Source organism: Mercenaria mercenaria, chromosome 7 (assembly GCF_021730395.1).
Source record: "Mercenaria mercenaria strain notata chromosome 7, MADL_Memer_1, whole genome shotgun sequence".
Lineage (NCBI taxonomy): Eukaryota > Metazoa > Mollusca > Bivalvia > Venerida > Veneridae > Mercenaria > Mercenaria mercenaria.
Genome location: NC_069367.1, coordinates 29,000,124 through 29,021,892, shown reverse-complemented (window position 1 = coordinate 29,021,892; position 21,769 = coordinate 29,000,124). Strand labels below are relative to the sequence as shown.

Genomic DNA, 21,769 nt, shown 5'->3' with positions numbered 1-21,769 from the left:
AACTACTGATAATCGGGATTTATTATGCGTTTTAAATGTGCCAAATTTCACGAGGAATAGACGCTGTTTGCACCGTTTGGCAAGCGTTTCGCGATCAGAATATTTTGTTATGATCTGCCAATTTGCAAATAAACAGACAGAACGCCTACAGATTTAAGTCTTCAAACATTTTATCACATTGAAGATGAAGCCTATCTCATATATTTTAATTCTTCTTCAGATATATTCTGTATTTTGTGGTGAGTATAGAGAGAAATATCTTTTTATCTACAGACTTACAACTGGGTCATTGAGGAGCTTGTTCAATCAATTTACTCAGTGTATCCCAATATCACGTAGTACACCGATTTTCGCACCTTTTGAACTTGTCGCTGTCAGACTAGTTGTGAGTGCATATATATGATACACCTGTTTTCCTGATCACAACATCACTGTGCATGTTATCCCATATAGTATGTGGCTAGAGTTCTAGTCAAAATAATTTGAAGTTCAGATTGATTTATATTTGTGACTGGTAATCTAAGCGAGTGGGGATATTGCCCGTATGAAAAAAATTATTACAATATTACCTAGGATTGCATCAAATTAGTTGGACTAGCTAGCATTCAACAGTTCAAATAATAGGATAATAACTTTGTTGCCATCTCTGTCACATCCAAACTTACTCTGCATATTTCTGTTTGGAAATCCCCAATGAAATCTATTGGGAATATTTTCTGATAAAAGTACAAAGTATTTGTACTGATTACATCTAGATGTCAGATTATGAATTTATGTTGACATAAAGCATAAACTTGCCTCGCTGACATTTTATGGATGTATATTTTGTGTTGTATTTCTGCAATTTAGTGTTGTTGGCAATCTGCTGTTTATTGAAAATGGTGTCAGGGTAGGTATCTCCTGTCACATCATATTTTTACAGATTAAAGTCTCTTGTTTAAAATTATGAATTAAATTCAACCCATTTGACATTGTTTGAAGTTTCTATATATTCTTAAATGTTTAATTTATTAATATTATTTAAAGCAAGTAACTAAGTAAGTCTGCATGACCAGTATATTATGAATTTATGACTCATTTGGATTTTTTAATGTCTTCGTTTTCCTACCATTAAAATGCAGATATGGGTAAGGCTTAGAGGGATGACTACTATAAAATATCAGATCATAAAATAAGTCATCACGATAAGCCAATTGAGTAAGGCTTAGTGGCTAGAGAACCGGAATCGGTTCCCTAGACAGCAAACTTATTTGTCCGGAACCAGTTACCAAAGTACCAGGCATAGGCTAGGGAACTGGAATTTTATTTCTATGCATAAAGCTGCTGAAATTCATTTTGTTTCAGCAAGTGAATAATTTTTCAGAAAAACTTCACTTCAAAGCCCAGTTGCAGTGAGCAGCAGCGTATTCAGTGATAGTTTTTCTCTGTCCGAATAAATATCACACATATAAAGCTATTGTGCCACAAACTGGGTAACCAGTATAAGAATCCCACCCGGGCTCTTTGTACAAACCTTTTGATACTAGGTGCCAAACAATGGAGCTACCAATACTGTTGTTATGATATTTGGTATGACACAGCTAGGGTTTGAACCCCCCAACCTCCTGTACTCCAAGTTGACAAGCTGTCATTGTGCTGTTGAGTTAGTGATGTTTTTACTATTCTTTGTATATGTATGGAACTGAACCTGTCTGTATCCATTGCTCATTGTCATTATGATGATAATTAACAGCATCTAATAAGATAAAAATGAGATTTGTTGAAAGTAGGCAAGATAGCAAACAAGTACAACATAAGCTCTGGTGAGATTTTGAACCAAGATGACATTTGGTATGTAGACTACTACTGCCATATCTTGATCATGATTTATTAAATATTTTATATTTTGTTTCAAATTATGTTATATAAATGATGTAGAGCAAAGAGATATTGGGATATTATGCTAATTTAGACGATGTTCAGTGTTCAGTTGTTTAAACTGTGTAAATAAGTGAGTGCCTCTGCTGCTTTCAAGAAATTCACAGTTTTATATACTTAGCTCAGATTCAGCTTAAGGTGTTTTGACTTTTTAGCCCACCATTATCAGATGGTGGGCTATTCAAATCACTGTGCGTCCGTGGTCCGTCCGTCCGTCATTCCATCATTCCGTCCGTCCGTCCGTTAACAATTTCTCGTTGTCGCATCTCCTCAGAAACTACCAGGGGGATTTTGACCAAACTTTGTCAGAATGATGTATTGGTACCCTAGTTGTGTCCCCCTGAAAATCAGACTGGTTGAACAATTTTTTAGTGAGTTATGGCCCTTTGTTTATTTCCATAATTTACATAGATTTATATAGGGAAAAACTTTGAAAATCTTCTTGTCCAAAACCACAGAGCCTAGGGCTTTGATATTTGGTATGAAGCATCATCTAGTGGTCCTCTACCAAGATGATTCAAATTATTTCCCTGGGGTCTAATATGACCCCGCCCTAGGGGTCACATGGTTTATATAGACTTATATAGAGAAAAAATTTGAAAAACCTCTTGTTCAAAACCACAGGGCCTAGGGCTTTGATATTTTGTATGTGACATCATCTAGTGGTCTTCTACTAAGATTGTTCAGGTCACATGATTTATATAGACTTATATAGGGAAAAACTTTGAAAACCCTCTTGTCCAAACCACAAAGCCTAGGACTTTGGCATTTGTAATGTAGCATCATCTCGTGGTTCTCTACCAAGTTTGTTCAAATGATCCCCCTAGGGTCAAATATGGCCCTGCCCTGGGGGTCACATGGTTCATATAGACTTATATAGGGAAAAGCTTTTAAAATCTTCTTGTCAGTAACCTACAACATTCAAATTTGGACCACATGTATGGTTTTGAGTGGCAAGATGAACCTTGACATGAGTTGACCTTGATTTTGACCTAGTGACCTACTTTCACATTTCTGTAGCTACAGCCTTCAAATTTGGACCACACGCATAGTTTTGTGCACTGAAAAAAAAACTTTGACCTTGACATTGACCTAGTGACCTACCTTCACATTTTTGAAGGTACAGGCTTCAAATTTGGACCACATACATAGTTTTGTGTTCCGAAATGAAATTTGACCTTGATTTTGACCTAGTGACCTACTTTCACATTTCTCAAGCTACAGCCTTCAGATTTGGACCACATGCATAGTTTTGTGTACCGAAACAATCTTTGACCTTCACATTGACCTAGTGACCTACTTTCACATTTTTGTAGCTACAGGCTTCAGATTTAGACCACATGCATAGGATTGTGTACCGAAACAAACTTTGACCTTGACATTGACCTAGTGACCTACTTTCACATTTTTGAAGGTAAATGCTTTAAATTTGGACCACATGCATAGATTTGTGTTCTGAAGTGTAATTTGACCTTGATTTTGACCTAGTGACCAACTTTCACATTTCTCAAGCTACAGCCTTCAAATTTGGACCACTTGCATAGTTTTGTGTACCAAAATAAACTTTGACCTCAAGATTGACCTAGTGACCTACTTTCAAATTTCTCAAACTACAGCTTCAAACTTGATGCACATGCATAGTTTTGTGTACAAAGAACTTTGTCCTTGAAATTGATCTAGTGACCTACTTTCACATTTCTCAGGCTACAGCTTTTGAATTTGGACCACATGCACAGTGTTGTGTACGGAAATGAAATTTGACCTTGAGCTAGTCAATAAGTCTTGAAATTTGGAACACTCAAAAAGGGCACATTGGTGGGTGCCAAGATCACTCTGTGATCTCTTGTTAAATACACGCTATCTTGATTCTTAATCTTATCATTACAGATTCCACTACTACGGACGATAAAAAAGCAGAGTATATGGAAATCTTTTCTATACATCAGCACTGGGAAGGTTACTATGGGTATAATGGAACACGGAACTATTGTATGCTGTTTATACATTCTGAACATTACCTGAAAAAGGGTGGACTTCTGGCGACCTTTAAAGATAGACTTGGGGCTACGGTAGAGATGGAAGGTACTGTCTAGGATATTCTGAAATATTGAAATGATATTATAGAGGTTGATCACATACAGAGTGTTTGAATATTATATTTTACAGGGAATGAATTTCAGAGTATTTTGCACTGCTTCTTTTTACATAAATTATTGAATAGATTTGTCATCAAATTAATATATTTGAAAAATATCTAAATTCTTAAGTGAGGATGGGAAATTTTTACAGAAAAAAAGTTGTTAACTTTTGCATTAATAATACATCTAGCAATAAAACATTCAGGGACATATATAGATTATTATTAAATGCTGTTTTTAATTTAATAAAGTAAGTTATGAAGTTATATCAAACCCAACTAAATGCTGTTTTTAATTTAGTAAAGTAGGTGATTAATTTATGTCAAACACAACAGAAAGAATTTGTCAAATTTTGTTAGTGTTTTTTTTTTTAATAGTTTAGTAATTAATATGAAAATTTAATTGTTCCTCTGAAAATTTATATTCTGAGAACAGTACTAATTTGAGTAATTAATTTTATAATCGCACATGACAGACTTTATAGAGTGAAGGAATAGGAAACCAGGAGTTTGATGAAATATGTCTTCTTTTACAGCCAGTAACTGTGTCTGCTCACAGTTTTTGAGCTAACTTATTTTTAAGGAAAAAAAGAGAAAACAATTTTTCTTTTATCTGGATAGTCTCTTTTTGTATGTTTCAATTTAAATTGCATAATGATTTCAACAAAGTATTTGTGTAATATTGTAGAAATGTTAATATTTGTAATAAATTTTTATGCCCCCAAAGGGAGGCATATTAGTTTTCAACTGTTTGTCCGTTCGTTTGTTCATTCGTCACAACGTTAACTTTTTGCATGAAGGCACTTTACTCGCAAACCACTGCACCCAGGACCTTCAAACTTCACATGCTAATAGTACTTATTGAGTACACGACCCCTATTGACTTTGGGGTCACCAGGTCAAAGGTCAAGGCGCTGCGGGGGCATTTGTCACCATTAATGACAGCTCTTGTTTTTGTTAATATATATGCAACATCAAATTTGAAACACAGACAGATATTCAACAGCATTATCTACAAAACTATCCACAAAGCATGAATTCTTAATTACACAAATCTAAATCTACAATTCTACTAATTTCAGGAGAACAGTATGGAAGCAGCGAATTGGACGTGATATTTACAGTACATTTGATGTTTGATAATGTAAACAGATTTCCTGAAAACTTCACATTTCGTAGCACCTTGTACCAGCAAAATGACCTATGGCATATGAAGTCGAATGTCACTGTACCAAAGAATGGGTTGTTTGGAGAAATTTTGTTGCATCAGAGTAAGTATTGGCCATTGAAAATTCAGCTATGTATTACTAGTTTCGCTGCTTGTTGTTGATTGGAAATTGGATAATATGTTGTCAAGTAAGTCCATAACAAGACAGCTTGAGTCTAGTGCGTATTTTCGAGACAGTGTAATCCTGTATGCAGTTATCAACAAACTGTGTTAGTTTCTTCTTCTTGCCAGCTATAAATTTACCTTGTTTGCTGAATTTGGACATTAATAATGCAGCTTCAGAGTCCTCATTAGACAATTGATTACCTGATATTGAATTAATAACCCTTTATGGAATATATATATTGGGTCAGCTCTGGACTAGGACTGGGGCGATGACTCGGTTAATCGGATCCGATTCGATTACTAGGTTAAATTGGTTTCAATTTTGCAAAACCGCTAATCGCTCTCAACAATAAACATCACAAATTTTACTTTATCTTTATACATTTCTTTGACTAGCGCATAGAACCGCAGTATATTTCCGCTAAAACTCATAAAACATAGTAAATAGTGTCGTGGATTTACCTGTTGTCATATGTGTAAAATAAATTATACCAAAATATGACTTTTTAATTATCACGTTGTTTGCAAAGGATAAAGTTTGTAAGTTCCTGAGGTAATCAGCTGCTGGACGTACCTTGATACCTTCCTCAGAAAAGAAAACAGCATTTTCAATATGGCGGCCGATTAACCAGTTCGGTTCGATTTCATACAAAACATTAACCAGTTTCAAAATTTTGAAATCGCCCCAGCCCTACTCTTGACCAGTAGAAATGCCAGAAACTTATAGTAGAGCTGCAGTGGCCTAAAGGATATGGCACCTGTCCCACAATCGGGATGTCGAAGATTTGAGCCCTGTCAGAGGTGGGACTTGTTACTGAAGAGAAACTGGTTGGTTGGCCACCAGCTAGTTAATTAATGGTTACCGATTGCCTACCTGCCTGGTGCCTAGCATTAAAAAGATAGGAATTGGGAAGTAATGCTGTTCAATGTATGCAGGTGTCTCATAAGACAACTCTGCTGGCCCTTTCAGTAAGGGTGACACTATAATAAACAAACACTTTACTTTATAGTAGGAGAGATTAAATGTAAATTTTCAAACTAAATTTTGTAGAATGTATTGCAAATTTATAAGTTGCTATTGAAAACTTACCTTTTTAGTGAGTAATTTAATAATGTATAAATGATTAATCTGATCTACAAAAAGAATAAAGTGAGTCACACTGGTTTTCATAAACTTACAAGGAAACCCAAAATAACATGTACATTTTGATAGATAGAGAGATAAGATGCATTTTCTGCTGTGTTATCATACTTACTTTGATATTATTTATTAAATTTGTTTGGACTTCTAGTTCTAACTTGTAGTAGTTTAGTACAGTGTTTAGGTGCACATGAGAAAGCTTGCCATATTTTTCAGCTGATAGTACTGTAGGACCATGGTTTGATGATGGACCAGAGCCTTGGCGATACTTTGTGATTATAGGAATTCCGATAATCTTGGCTGTGATAGGAGTTTCGGGAACAGTTGGTTTGATTTACTGGGGCATAAAGAGAGGATACATCAGGCACGTCCCAAAATCTTACAACAATTTCAATAATCCTGTTCAGTTTTCAGCAAATCGAGACAATGTTCATATATAAATCCAGTGTTCATATCTCCATTAAGATGCATTGTCAGCTGAAGAATTGAGGTAGTAAAGGTGTTTGTGGATGTTTGAATGTGTGTGCAGTCAACTTTTGTTGTATGTGTCATTTACAACAGATATATTCAGATACAGATAGAAACATTGTTTGTAGAATATTTACTGATTTTATTAGAATGCTCTTGTGCACTGCAAGGAAATTTCAGGATTGGCCTAAAGGAATACCAGTGATGATTTATATCTGAAAAAAAGTGAGGATAAAAAAGTTTAAGAATAGGTATAGACAAATATGTATTGATTTCTAGTTTATAAGACCCACCAAATCCGTTTTGTCAGGGTTTACACATTGTATGTTTATATTGTAATGTCCAGTTTTAGTTTTTTCCTCAGTTTTAGATTGCATATTGTGACAGTAGGCTGTTATTATTCTACTGTACACATGAATATGTAAGGCCTACATCTTTTTCTTTTAATTCTAAAACCTAAAACTGATGTTTTTTGGTGTTTGCTTATAACTGATCTGGTTCAGGGATTGCATTAATTATTGAAGCAGGAGATGGAAGTTGCAAAGTAGATGGGGATATAGGGGTCCTCCCTTGTAGAGCTTTACTTGCTACAGGAAGAATAGCTGGGGCTTTAGACCACTATAGCATGGAACGTCGCAATGCCACCCCCTCACCCCCCTGGCCTAAAAGAAACTTCCGTAGGCAAGTTTATTTCTCTAGACTAATGATAAATCCCCTCTTCACCATGACAGACAAAATCTCCCATTCATTCTTCAGCAGCTTTTATTGAAATACATACAGATAATTTATTTCAGATATGCATTTTCATCTGCTTCAACTTGGAGGCATATTACCTAGCAGTTTAACTTGAATAATTAGCTGAAATTGCCTTGAGATACCAAATTGTCTTTCATTGTTAGATGAATGTGGGTTGAAAATGGCCTCTCTGGCTTAGTGGTTAAAGGTTGTGGCTTCAGATCACTTGCTTATCATTTTTGGTGGGTACAGGTGGTCATGTGAGGAGTTTTATTCAGGTGCAGGCATGTGCCGTAAATAATTATGGGAAGTGGAAACTGGGATCTTTAGCTACCATTTAAGCTGGAAAGCCATCATGTGATCTTGACTGTGTCTGCGTGACACACAGTGAGGGGGTGTATAAAACCAAACAATGTAAACATACAAATCAAGACAGGGAGGAAGTTAGGAAGTTTTATATCATTGTGCTATGGAAAAAAACATGTACTTTACCAATGAATTCTTTGTTTTGAATTCATCACTTTTTGATAGTAAATTTCCCATTTTACTCGGTAAACCTCTTGTTAATGCTTTTCCAATGGTAAAATTTAGATGGTTGTTATAATTTTTGATGTTGTAGAAATATATGCTTTTGATGTTACACATAACATATAAGTTGTGTTGTGTATATACTTAAATTATTGTATAGGTACAAAATGTTAAATGCAGTTCTAACTGGCAGTTCTAACTGGCTATCAGTCAAGGGATAAATTGTTAAAAGATGTTAATATACAATTTTTAAACATCCAGGGAGATGCTAATACGCACAAATGTAATAACTTTTATTATTACCCAGTGTCCTTGTTATAATTCTGTGACAATTTGATTATATTATTACAAAGACCTAATTGTAAATTTCTGCTTTAATTATGGAAGAATTTAAAACAGTTTGTCTTAGCACATCTTACCATGGAATAATTTAATACTATGCAAAACTAATAGTAAAACACTGATCACTAAGTCCCAAGGGGATTAACAAACTGCTTGAGTTATTTAGGGTTTCCTGCTGTCCAGACATGGAGGATATAAGAATAACAGCTGGTGACGACATGAATGACTTCATGGTGCTTGATGTATCAATGCTCAAGTGAGGAGTGTTTGGCTGAATTTAGATACTGTAGATCTTTGTAATTTTCCACATCACTTTCATATCACTAATTAATTGGACAAAAGTTGTATTTGCATTGTCAAGATCGTGACTTTCGGCTTTTTACTCTGCTGGTTGATATGCTTAAATTGGCACTGTTTCCAGCAGTGTCAGACTATACTGGATGCCGGGGAGGTTAGATATAACCCCTGTCCTTGGCTTGACTGGAAATTAGTTGTTTTAACCATTCCAGGCATGCTAAATGAGAAGCTTTTATCTTCGCACAATTCTGGTTATTGTTTTTTGATATTCGCAACTGTTTTAATTTGTGAATAGCTCTGTCATCCTAGATATTAGGGAAAATAAAACTTTAAAATATTATCCATTCTACATTAACCTAAATAACCTGTTTATGTTGTAATTTTGTGCAGTATTATTTGAGTGGTTCTTTTTATATTACCAGTGTGTTGTGATAGATGTTTTTTTAAATGTGTATAAGTGCCATGCTGCTTTCCAGGAACAATAGCAGGGTATATTTTATGAATTTCAAATAACTGCTGGTAGTTTTTGTTGAAACTACTTTTGAGCCATGATGTGGGAAAACCAACATAGTGGCTTTGCGACCAGCATGGATCCAGACCAGCCTGCGCATCCGCGCAGTCTGGTCAGGATCCATGCTGTTCGCTAATAGTTTCTCCAATTCCAATAGGCTTTGAAAGCGAACAGCATGGATCCTGACCAGACTGCGCAGATGTGCAGGCTGGTCTGGATCCATGCTGGTCACAAAGCCACTATGTTGGTTTTCTCATGGCGTGGCTCATTTTATTTTACAAGATACCCCTAATACCTGTACTATAGCCATAGGGCTGTTGTTGCAATATGTGAACTACTGCATGAGTTAAATACTTTGTGTAAAATATGCCTGGTAAGGTTACATTGAGGTATAGTGTTAATATTGTTGTGATGTACATTTGTAGGTGTGACCCTTTGAAAAGGGCTATAAAAGTTGAGTTTTCTTTCTTTTTTTCAGTTTTAGAAAAAAAAAGTTTATTTCTATAAATTTGAAGTAAATATACATGTATTGAACATTAAATGAAACCATTACAGTAACAGTTAACTTTAAGTAAAGACATTCTGTCTGAAATCATTCATCCTTTACCTCTGATTTATGTGGAGAAATTTGCAGTTACTTGCAGAGAACAGGTTAGTTACTGGGGCAGAATCTAGGAACACTAGTTTAAGTTAACTGCCCTCTGTTACATACATGTAATAGAAATACTGTTGAAAAACTCTGCTAAACATGAAAACAAGTAAAAATGGTGCTTCAAAAAATATCACTAGACTGTGAGATAGTCCTTTTTGGTTTGACAATTCACTAATGTTACAGTATAAGTTGTAGATAGTTCATTCTACATGTACATAGTTGTATATATCTATTTCAGTTTTTTACATATTTAAACTAGTCATATAAAGATGTTTATATTGTTGTAAAGCAGTTAGTGCTCATGATTTAATATTTTCCACATTCATGATCCAAGTGCTATGCTAGTCATAGTCGTTACATCACTTCTCATTACTGAGAAAACCCAACATAGTGAGTTTGCAACCAGCAGCCACGCAGTGTGGTCAGGATCCATGCTGTTGGCTTTCAAAGCCTATTGCAATGAGAGAAACCATTAGGGAACAGCATGGATCCTGACCAGACTGCACGGATGCGCAGGCTGGTCTGGATCCATGCTGGTCACAAAGGCACTGTTGGTTTTCTCTTGACATGGCTCATATAATGTAACAACTGAAACTTGTTGTAAGAACTTCTCCTAACATGGTATGCTACAGATAAATATTAGGTTTTTTTTAATGAAATGGTCCCAACCCTCGGAAACAATGGGGCCAGACCAATTACAACTTGAATTATTTTACACTTGGCCTACAGCAAATATCCTCAGGACTTATCTTTTTCATTGGTTCAATTTTGCAACTTCTTAAATTTGGTCATCAGATGTAATTATTATAACTATTAGCTGCATCATAGATTTTCACCAAACTTGTGCTATTGAATTTTTGTCTAGAATTTCAGTCCTTGAAACAGACTTTAAACACTTTAGATTATTTATTAGGTCAGAGGCATAGTAACCAACTTAGTGTCCTTGTTTTTAGATGATTTACTTACTTTAAATAAACTATCCCAGGACTTTAGTGTCTCTCATTCCTACTGTTTTTTTGAAACTGCTGATGATATTTTTACATGTATATTATATATCAGGTAAATAATAATATAAGATATACATGTATTTAGTTGGTAAGACATTTTACAAATGTAACATTGTTTGTTAGAGTAATGCACATTTATGCACTTTAACCATGACACATATCTTTACATTGTCATTCCAGTTTTATATTCTAGATCTTTCATTTATCTAATACATTTTATTAGTCATAAATGTATGTTTTGTATTGATTTTGTACCAGTATGTTGTTGATTTAAACATGACCATGCACTTTATCTGTATATATAGTACACATATGTTTTAAATGTTAAGTTTATGTATTTTCTGTTATTTGCATTGATAATATCATATCAGACCTGAATGTATTACACTGTAATTTTAAATCAGTATATTACATATAACAAATTTACACAATGTTTCATAGAATATTGCAGTCTGATAACGTCACACACAGGTGTAAAGCGCATTTTTTGCAAGTTTAAGTCTCAATACCCATCAGATTATTCAAGTTTGTTTTGAGGAAAAAAAAAAATTACAAGAAATGTATTTGATTGAAAAGAAGATCATTTTTATACGCCCGTTTGAAAAACGGGACGTATTATGGGAACGCCCCTGGCGGGCGGATGGGCAGTTGGGCGGGCGGCGTCCACAGACCTTGTCCGGAGCATATCTTCTACATGCATGGAGGAATTTTGATGAAACTTGGCACAGTTGTTCACCATCATGAGACGGAGTGTCATGCGCAAGAACCAGGTCCCTAGGTCAAGGTCACACTTAGAGGTCAAAGGTCAAATTCAAGAATGACTTTGTCCGGAGCATATCTTCTTCATGTATGGAGGGATTTTGATGAAAGTTGGCACAATTGTTCATCATCATGAGACGGAGTGTCATGCGCAAAAACCAGGTCCCTAGGTCTAAGGTCAAGGTCACACTTAGAGGTCAAAGGATACAAGAATGAAAAATTCAAGAATGACTTTGTCCGGAGCATATCTTCTTCATGCATGGAATGATTTTGATGTAGCTTGGCACAGTTGTTCACCATAATGAGAGGGAGTGTCATGCGCAAGAACCAGGTTCCTAGGTCTAAGGTCAAGGTCACACTTAGAGGTCAAAGGATACAAGAATGAAAACTTTGTCCGGAGCATATCTTCTTCATGCATGAAAGGACTTTGATGTAGCTTGGCAAAATTGTTCACCATCATGAGACGGACTGTCATGCGCAAGAACCAGGTCCCTAGGGGTAAGGTCAAGGTCACACTTAGAGGTCAAAGGATACAAGAATGAAAACTTTGTCCGGAGCATTTCTTCTTCATGCATTGAGGGATTTTGATACAACTTGGCACAAATGTTCACAAGCATGAGACGGAGTGTCATGCGCAAGAACCGGGTCCCTCGATCTAAGGTCAAGGTCACACTTAAAGGTCAAAGGTCAGATACAAGAATGACTTTGTCGGGAGCATTTCTTCTTCATGCATGGAGGGATTTTGATGTAACTTGGCACAATTGTACACCATCATGAGACGGAGTGTCATGCACTGGTCCCTTCTTTTGAATTACTTCCCTTTGCTGTTACTATAAATAGCTTATATTGTAACTTTTTCATTACAAGTCGTAGGGAAAAATCGAGACCACTTTTCTGTAGTACAACATGCATGTTACATCCAATTCTGAGGTGTATTTTGAGCTATCTCTACCTGGTAAGGATTTTTTTGTGGACTTGTAATTTTTTTTTTTCGATTTTTTTTTTTCTCTTTAAAGATTAACTTCCCTTAGTTGTTACTATAAATAACTTAAATTGTAACTTTTTTATAATTGACCGTAGGGAAAAACCAAGACCACTTTTCTGTGGTACAACATTGATGTTACTTTCAAATTTTGGGTGTATTTTAAGGTATCTCTACCTGGTAAGGATTTTTTTTGTGGACTTAGAAAAATAAAAGAATTACAACAATTTCTAAAAAAAACAACATTGTAAACAACTAGAAAATTAAAATTCCATTTGCAAATGCAGGTGCTAGTTTGCAACAAATTTGCTGTGACGGGCGTATATTGTGACATTCTGCATCCTTGTTTTTTATTTTGTCTTCATCAGTATGATCTAAATCTTCTAATGATGGTTAAGAACTTTTTAATATTTTATGTGTAATAGTTGATCTAGATGTTCGTGTGCTTTTACTCTTTTTGTATTGCAATTATTTTGGTGCTTTTTTTATGTCAAGATGTATGTAAGATTCACAGATTTTAGAAGTTTTTGACTGCTTTCATTATCACTTTTCACTGAGTGTTGTCTTTTTCATAACTGATGGGATAGCAAAATTAACATTGCTTGACCAGGGCAAAATTGTAGCATCTGATTGGTTATTTAAGCTCAATTGCAAAATTGCAGCATCTGATTGGTTGATTTTAAGCTCATTTGCAAAATTGCAGCATCTGATTGGTTGATTTTAAGCTCAATCGCAAAATTGCAGCATCTGATTGGTTGATTTTAAGCTCAGTCTTGAAATTGTAGTATCTGATTGGTTGACTTTTAGCTGTCTTGAAAATAGCATCTGATTGGTTGACTTTTAGCTCAGTCTTAAACTGTAGCATCTGATTGGTTGACTTTAACCTCAGTCTTAAAATTGAAGCATCTGATTGGTTGACTTTAAGCTCAATCTCAAATTGTAGCATCTGATTGGTTGAATTTAATCTTAGTCTCAAAATTGCTGCATCTGATTTGTTAACTTTAAGCTCAGTCTTGAATATGTAGCATCTGAATGTTTAATATTAGAATATAAATTAACTGTAAGATAGCAACCAGTCTTGTTACAACATACCAAATTCTAGTAATTTTGTAATAAGAATTGCAGATATGAAATTTTCAGGTACTTTTTGATCGATGTGAATATGTTACAAATGCAGTTATAGTGTTAAGAGTTAATCATTCTTAAATACTAATATGTTAAGTGCATAATTTCATTTCATTTTTTTTCCTAAACTGAATACAAAGAAACCCTTTTGCAGTAACAGAATTACAATGATTTTTGTTTAAAATATGAAGCTGAGATTCAAAAGCGAAATGGCCTTAATACCCCAGTCACACTTATGGCGCGGATAGCTACGGCTTACCACGGATAGAAACGTAGTAATCTGTATCATCACTCGGTCAGAACATATTCAACACTTATCCCAAACTTGCAAGTTTCTCCAACTTTTGAACATGCACAAAAGTTAGTTATCCGAGGCTGTCTGTACTTAAGCGTGGTTCAACATAGTTCACTGCAGACAGTCCACGCACTGGGCAAGTTGGCAGGTGCAGTAAAATGTAGTTCTACGCAGTACTTATTCGCATCCTGTATTTGTTTGTTCCCAGTTTCTCACCATTTTTCCCGTACTAACACGTACTGCTCCGTACTTATCTGTGTCCGACCAGTCACAGACCAATCCCATCTGCACCGTACCTCAACGCACGGACATATCCATATGTGTGACTGTAGCTTAAGACAGAAAAAGGTTCAGTCTAATTCATTTTAACTAGTCGTGATGTTTTTTGTGTAGTACAGATACAAATGTACATACTACAACACTAACCTATTGTCGATTGGTTTGTAAAGGGAAAGTTAGCCTTGTGGTTTCTGCAATTTTCAGAATTTTAGAGCATAGAGGAATAATATGGACAACCTCAGTGAAATTTGTGTTTGATTCATTACTGTGTTTATCATTACCTACTTTTTATGCAAGTGATTTTTAAAAACGTATCATTTTTACTGCTTACATACACATGTTTGTATATTGCATCTATCAGCTGAATGTTTAATTATTTTCATTTGTATTTTTGTAAGAAATTGTAGGAATAAAAAATGACAGGAAAAGACAAAACTTACCCACAATTCTCATATCAAAGTAATTGAATTATAGTTCACATATGCATTTGACAACGCTTGTTTATTGCAGATTATACAAATGACTTTATTCTTTGTTTAACTAATTAAAACATTCTTGCCATGTTAGAATGATAAATGAGCCGTACCATGAGAAAACCAACATATTGCTTAGTCTGGTCAGGATCCATGCTGGTCGCAAACACACTATGTTGGTTTTCTCATGGTGTGGCTCAAATGACAGAAGTGAGAACTGGCACTGGATACACCATTTTAGCTTGAGTATTCGAAGAATAGGCAGAGCTATTGGTCAAGTTTTAGCCTGTAAGCTGGAAACTTTGTACCGGTAACCATTTGTAAGAATGGATTGAAATTTCACACACTTAATATGCACTGTGATGGACTGACTTACATTGCACAGGTTCAATAACTCCGTTTTGCCCTTTACAAAATTATGCCCCTTTTTTAATGTAGCAATTTTTGGTTAAGTTTTTGTTTGTAGGCTGGTATCTCAGTACCCATTAAGGGGAATGGATTGAAACTTGACCACTGTGATGGGCTGACTTGCATTGTACAGGTTCCATAATTCTTCTTTGCATTTTTACTAAATTATGCCCCTTTTTTTACTTTTATATTCATTCAGTTGACAAGACTGTTGAATAGTCAAGCATTGCTGTCCTCTTGTTGAATGTTGTGATTGTAAATCTTTTCAGGTGTTTTTCTACTTTACAGAGATACATTATAAATGTTCGTATATCATCAAATTTCTATCAAAGACCAATCTTTTGCAATATAATTATATTTTTCATTAGATGTTACGTATCATTATGTTGTCAAATAAATTAAAGCTGCTCGCCCTCAGTTTGATCGAAAAAATTAAATTTCTCAAAAGCAACAGTTTTATAACAAGAATATAAAATGAAAATGTATTATCAACAAAATAAGCGAAAATCTACGTAGCGTTTTGAGAAAATGGCTGATGAAAAAAAGTTTACGGATTCACAGCACTATATGGCTGTATTGAAAAATAATAAACCGTTTGCAACGCTTTACTTTTTCCTACATAACCATATAGTGCGGTGAATCCGTAAACCTTTGTTCGGGCGAGCAGCTTTAAGATCATTCAACAAACAATTTTATCATATATACCGTATGACATTGTGGGAGTGAAATAAAGCCATTACATAATCTTCGTATTATGCTAGTGTAGTAAAGCTTTGTTTAAGTATATTTTAAGTATAGGAGACGTTGGTCGAATTTACCTGGCCTATAATAGGTAAAGAAAGAAGAAATTTTGATGTTGCAGCAAGAAAAGCTTATATGTGATAAAAAGAATATTTCAGTTGTGTATTTCCACATTCAATTTGAATTTATCAAACTTGTTGAATAAAATTGATAAATTGCACAACAGAGCCTCACATTTTATTCAACTTGTTTTATAAATTCAATATGAAAAGAGACTTATGTAATATCCTCTATATTTCAGTATCAGAGTTTATGGAGAATTATCAGACTCTTTGTGAAGCTTGTTGTATTTTGCTCATCTGTTTTGTCAATGTTTAACATACATGTTTTATAATGATTCAGTAAAAACAGGAAATATTTCAATTCTTGTTCTGTATCCTACCTACCTTGTATATACCTTTGGTACAACAAAATTTGTTACATTTGAGTTGAGCAGCAAGTACATTCATAGATTTCAGTAAAATTCAGGTTACAGAGGCCAGTTGGAATATTCAGTTTGAGAGTAACTGAATAGCCAAAGCTTAAAGACAAAAGACAGTTGTCCCTCCTACTGCCAGAAATTCATCTACAACTACAACCAGTGAAAAAATCTTTTTCTTCCATATTGTATTCTACAGATAACAGAAATAATACGGGTAACAATGGTCTATTTTTTTGTAAACACTTCCTAGCACAGTTGTGTAGGAATTTAATCATTAAAAATGGCATCATTTGTTACTTAATAAGCAAGTCAATCCTACACCCAAGGGTGGAAAAAAGTTTTTCCAGTACAAGTGAAAACACCCCCTCGATAGCCTAGTGGTAGAGTGTCCGCTTCCAGTGTGGGAGGTCGTGGGTTAGATCCATGGTCCCGACATACCAAAGACGTGAAAAATGGTACCTGGTGAGTAGCTCCCTTACTCTACCTAAAACAGGCCAGCTATATAGTGCTAAGGAAAAGCAAGAGCTGTTTGTTAGAGAACTTTGTGCATATGGATCGTTGATTATGGAGGTAATGGGTGTTTGAGATTTGACCTTTGGTTATGCCCCCTTAAGCAATAGGGTCAACTACTTAATGTAGGAAATCATCCTGTGAAGTTTGATGGTTGAACCATCTTAACATACCGCCTCTTCTTTGAAGGGCATCACAATAAAGGAAACCTTGTGCCAGTTATTTATTATCATTATAAACTATAAGTTGTGGTAAAACTACATGTATATTCAGTAATAAAAGGTATGGGTTACTAAGATTTCCCAGAAGCACAGAGCACCCAAAACACAGCCATAGGGCCATGCATCATATTGTAGTAGGCCCACAACAAAAAGAAGTTAAAACAGAAAAATATTGTAGGCCGGTTGCTTCAAAAATCCAACAACAAGTACATTTTAATTACAGAAAAAGGTGAAAGAGGAGGGTGGTGGGGGGTAAGGGGTAGATAAAAAGGTTGGGTGTTGGGAGGAAGCGGAAAAAGCAAGGATGAATATTCAACAGGGAAAGCCACGTTCCTAAAACGCAGTCTCCCGACACCGTAAACCACAGCAGCGCAGATACGCACATAAGACAAACACACACACACAACTAAAGTACACAGAAAAACAGTAGACATGTAAGAATCAAAGCATTGTAAATACTGGAGGACGGACTGTCTTGAAATGTATTGATTCTGTCTGGTCCGAGATCAGCAATGCCCCTTTTCTGTTGGGAGTGTTAAACTAGTAAATGTCTTTTTCGGTTGTTTTTTCCTTGCCAAAATTCTATGTTCATTGTGAATTTAATGACTAAATATGAACAACACAGACTGTCATTATCAGACTGCACAGATGTGCATGTAGACACATATACACAATTACAAAACAATCGTACATTTTGTAATAACTATTGGGGAAATATACATCAAACTATAATAACATAGGGAACAGAACTGAAACACATTTTTTAAGGTCACTAATTATAGCAGGGACGATCAGACTTTTAAGGAATACACATATAACTGCATCATGATTACCGTGTTGCAAATTAAAATAGACTGTAATTAATATTTTATCCTACTTTGTGGTGATTAAAAATAACAAATATCCGAGCTTTTCCTTCCCCTAAATTCTGAATTTTTAGTACAGCTAATTTATTTGTGAATTCCATTGATGTAAAATCTTCAATGTAAAATCCGTTATCCAGCAACAAGAACACTGTCTCGTATATAAAGCGTACTTAAAGTTTATTGGTCAGCGATGGTCTACTATATACTACACTAATCCTCTGCATTCAATTATGCGCGCAGTGAAGCGTGGTGATTTCAGTTGTTCTATGTGCTGCCATTTGAGAACTATTTTGTTTTGGCGGAGTGTGAAATGGTTATCAAAAAATCGATTAAGCCGAAATTTGTATAATTTTTTATATATTATTGTGGTTCCACTGGATGGAATTGTCTTCGACAATCCGTCCAAAAAAGAACACAGTGGGGCACCACCCAAGACACAAACACATACACACAAAAAAGCAAGAAAAAACATTAAAAAAACTCTCAATACAGTCAATGAATCTCAAAGACTTTCGTGCCAGTTAAATCTGCCTATTGTGGAAAATGTTTTCTGGTGTCATGATAAATACTGGTACACCCTTAATTCATTTAAAAAGTAAGTTAGTCTTGCTAGTGATATAACAGATTCTTTTTCTTTAAAGCCATATTCTTCAATTAATCATAGAATAAATAAAATAAAATGCATACCTTTCAAGCACTCTTTTATGATATAATGTAGTACCATATAAATTTACTTATTCATTCATAAATTACAGTTAAAGTTATCTTACACCACAGGTTGAAAGACAGAATTTTTCCAGTACCAGCAAAAACACAGGAACAATTCCTGTCTGGCACGTAAGAACAACTGTTCTCGCATGCCAGACAGGAATTTCCCATGTTTTTGTAACCTGTGCTAAAAAAAACTTGTCTTACATCCTGCAGAGTTAAAGATGACTCACATGCTGCAATTTATGAATGAATGCATAAATTCATAAGCTTAGTGACTATAATAAACAAGAGCTGTCAGTGGACAGCGCGCTCGACTATTCTCAGTGCTTGATAGTATAATATAAGCAATGAGTAAAACTTTAACATCACAATAAGCATATTCTAAGTCAAAAAGGGGCCATAATTCAGTCAAAATGCTTGATAGGGCTGCCTCCTCCTTTTTACAGACTGGGGTCATGATGGTAAGCAAGTATGCAAAATATGAAAGCAATATCTCAATGGACTTTGAAAATATTTGGGGTGGTATGCAAACTTTAACATTTATTCTAAGTCGAAAAGGGGCCATAATTCAGTCAAAATGCTTGATAGAGTTGCTTCCTCCTTTTTACAGACTGGGGTCATGATGGTAAACAAGTATACAAAATATGAAAGCAATGTCTCAATGGACTTTGAAAATATTTGGGGTGGTACGCAAACTTTAACATTTATTCTAAGTCGAAAAGGGGCCATAATTCAGTCAAAATGCTTGATAGAGTTACCTCCTCTTTTTTACAGACTGGGGTCATGATGGTAAACAAGTATGCAAAATATGAAAGCAATATCTCAATGGACTTTGAAAATATTTGGGGTGGTACACAAACTTTAACATTTATTCTAAGTTGAAAAGGGGCCATAATTCAGTCAAAATGCTTGATAGAGTTGCCTCCTCCTTTTTACAGACTGGGGTCATAATGGTTAACAAGCATACAAAATATAAAAGCAATATCTCAACGGCTTTGAAAATATTTGGGGTGGTACACAAACTTTAACATTTATTCTAAGTCAAAAAGGGGGCCATAATTCAGTCAAAATGCTTGATAGAGTTGCCTCCTCCTTTTTACAGACTGGGGTCATGATGGTTAACAAGTATGCAAAATATGAAAGCAATATCTCAATAGACTTTGAAAATATTTGGGGTGGTACGCAAACTTTAACATTTATTCTAAGTCGAAAAGGGGCCATAATTCAGTCAAAATGCTTGATTGAGTTGCCTCCTCCTTTTTATAGACTGGGGTCATGATGGTTATTAAGTATGCAAAATATGAAAGCAATATCTCAATGGACTTTGAAAATATTTGGGGTGGTACGTAAACTTTTAACATTTGTGTGACGCTCACGCCAACGCTGGGGCGAGTAGGATAGCTTCCCTATTCTTTGAATAGTCGAGCTAAAAAGTGCTCCAAAGCAAAACATTCTTTTCACTTCATTTCTTCCATTAATTAAATAATATGGCATGCAAGAAAAAGAATCTGTCTCTAATTGAAGGTGCAGATAGAAACATCTTGCTCTAGGTATCTGTTCTGCGGTAATATGGCTCACCTTCAACTAGTGAAAAATTCCTATATTATGCGTGGAGTATGAAACAAAACTGCCCTATATGATAGATCACAGATAGGTTTTCACAACAGGTCATGTTGGGCAGGTGGAAATGCATCAAGAAGGGAGATCAGCCATATTTTTTTCTTTATTACTCATCAAATAAGATAGACGTATCTTTAACATGTCATGGTTTATACTTGTTTCAATTAAGATGTTATTATTTGCTCAAAACATAAAATACTGATAATCTGCAATTAAAATTCAAGTAACTTTATAAACAGGATTAAAAAAATATGTATTTCATACAATGTCATTAGAATTACAGTAAACTCCAATCATAGAAACTGATCTGGACCCGCAAATATTTTTCTTGTACCTGTAGTTTCTTATAAACAGATAGCAAATAAATTCCTTATAAACAGTATTTGAATAGCAAACAGATGTACATGTATATAACTGTTTGATCGTGCCTCGAGTTGCATATTGATGCTACCTGTAAATCTGTACTACCAGTAATAGAATGTAGACTAAGTTTGCTTGAATTACCTATGATTTGATATATACTGTCAATATTCTTGATGAAGAGCTGATTACAGTTAACTGTTAAACTCATCGGACCCTTTCACAATTTGATCAAGACAGCAGCAGCTGTTTCTCCCCTTTACAAGGGTAGATGATTTACATAACTCATCATAAGGCTTAAGAAAAAATTTTTTGTTTCCAATATCCCGACCTACCCTAAATTTCCGGCCCAACCCTAAGTGTTTTTACAGCCTTGGAGAATATTTTTTTCAACTTTTTAACAAAAAGTTGCAAAACTGCACTGTCTATGCTTTAAACTTGATCAGTGATGTTAGAAATCAGCTTAATGATGCTCTAAAGACATAACCCCCTTATATGTATTAATTTTATGACACAAAAATAATTTCTGAAGTCTCGCTTGATAAAAACAAGAGGACCATAATGGTCCTGAATCGCTCACCTGTCCCCACATGACCCAGTTTTGAACCGAGTGTGATGTTGTTTTTTCTATTATTTGACATAGTGACCTAGTTTTTGAGCTCATGTGACCCAGTTTTGAACTTGACCTAGCTATCATCAAGATAAAAATTCTGACCAATTTTCATGAGGAGCCATTGAAAAATATGGCCTCTAGAGAGGTCACAAGGTTTTTCTATTATTTGACCTAAAAACCTAGTTTTTGAAGGCACATGATCCAGTTTTGAACTTGACCTAGATATCATCAAGATGAACATTCTCACCAATTTTCAT

At 35.0% G+C, this 21,769-nt stretch overlaps 1 protein-coding gene across 1 annotated transcript; it reads left to right on the top strand.

Moving 5' to 3' along the window:
- The first annotated feature begins 87 nt into the window (after positions 1–87).
- On the top strand, positions 88–8,445 carry LOC123554514 (uncharacterized). The gene is made up of 4 exons (XM_045344732.2): positions 88–239; positions 3,805–3,999; positions 5,137–5,325; positions 6,745–8,445. The coding sequence occupies exons 1-4, from the start codon at positions 185–187 to the stop codon at positions 6,966–6,968; spliced, it is 663 nt and encodes a 220-aa protein (XP_045200667.2). The 5' UTR covers positions 88–184; the 3' UTR covers positions 6,969–8,445.
- Positions 8,446–21,769: the final 13,324 nt, after the last annotated feature.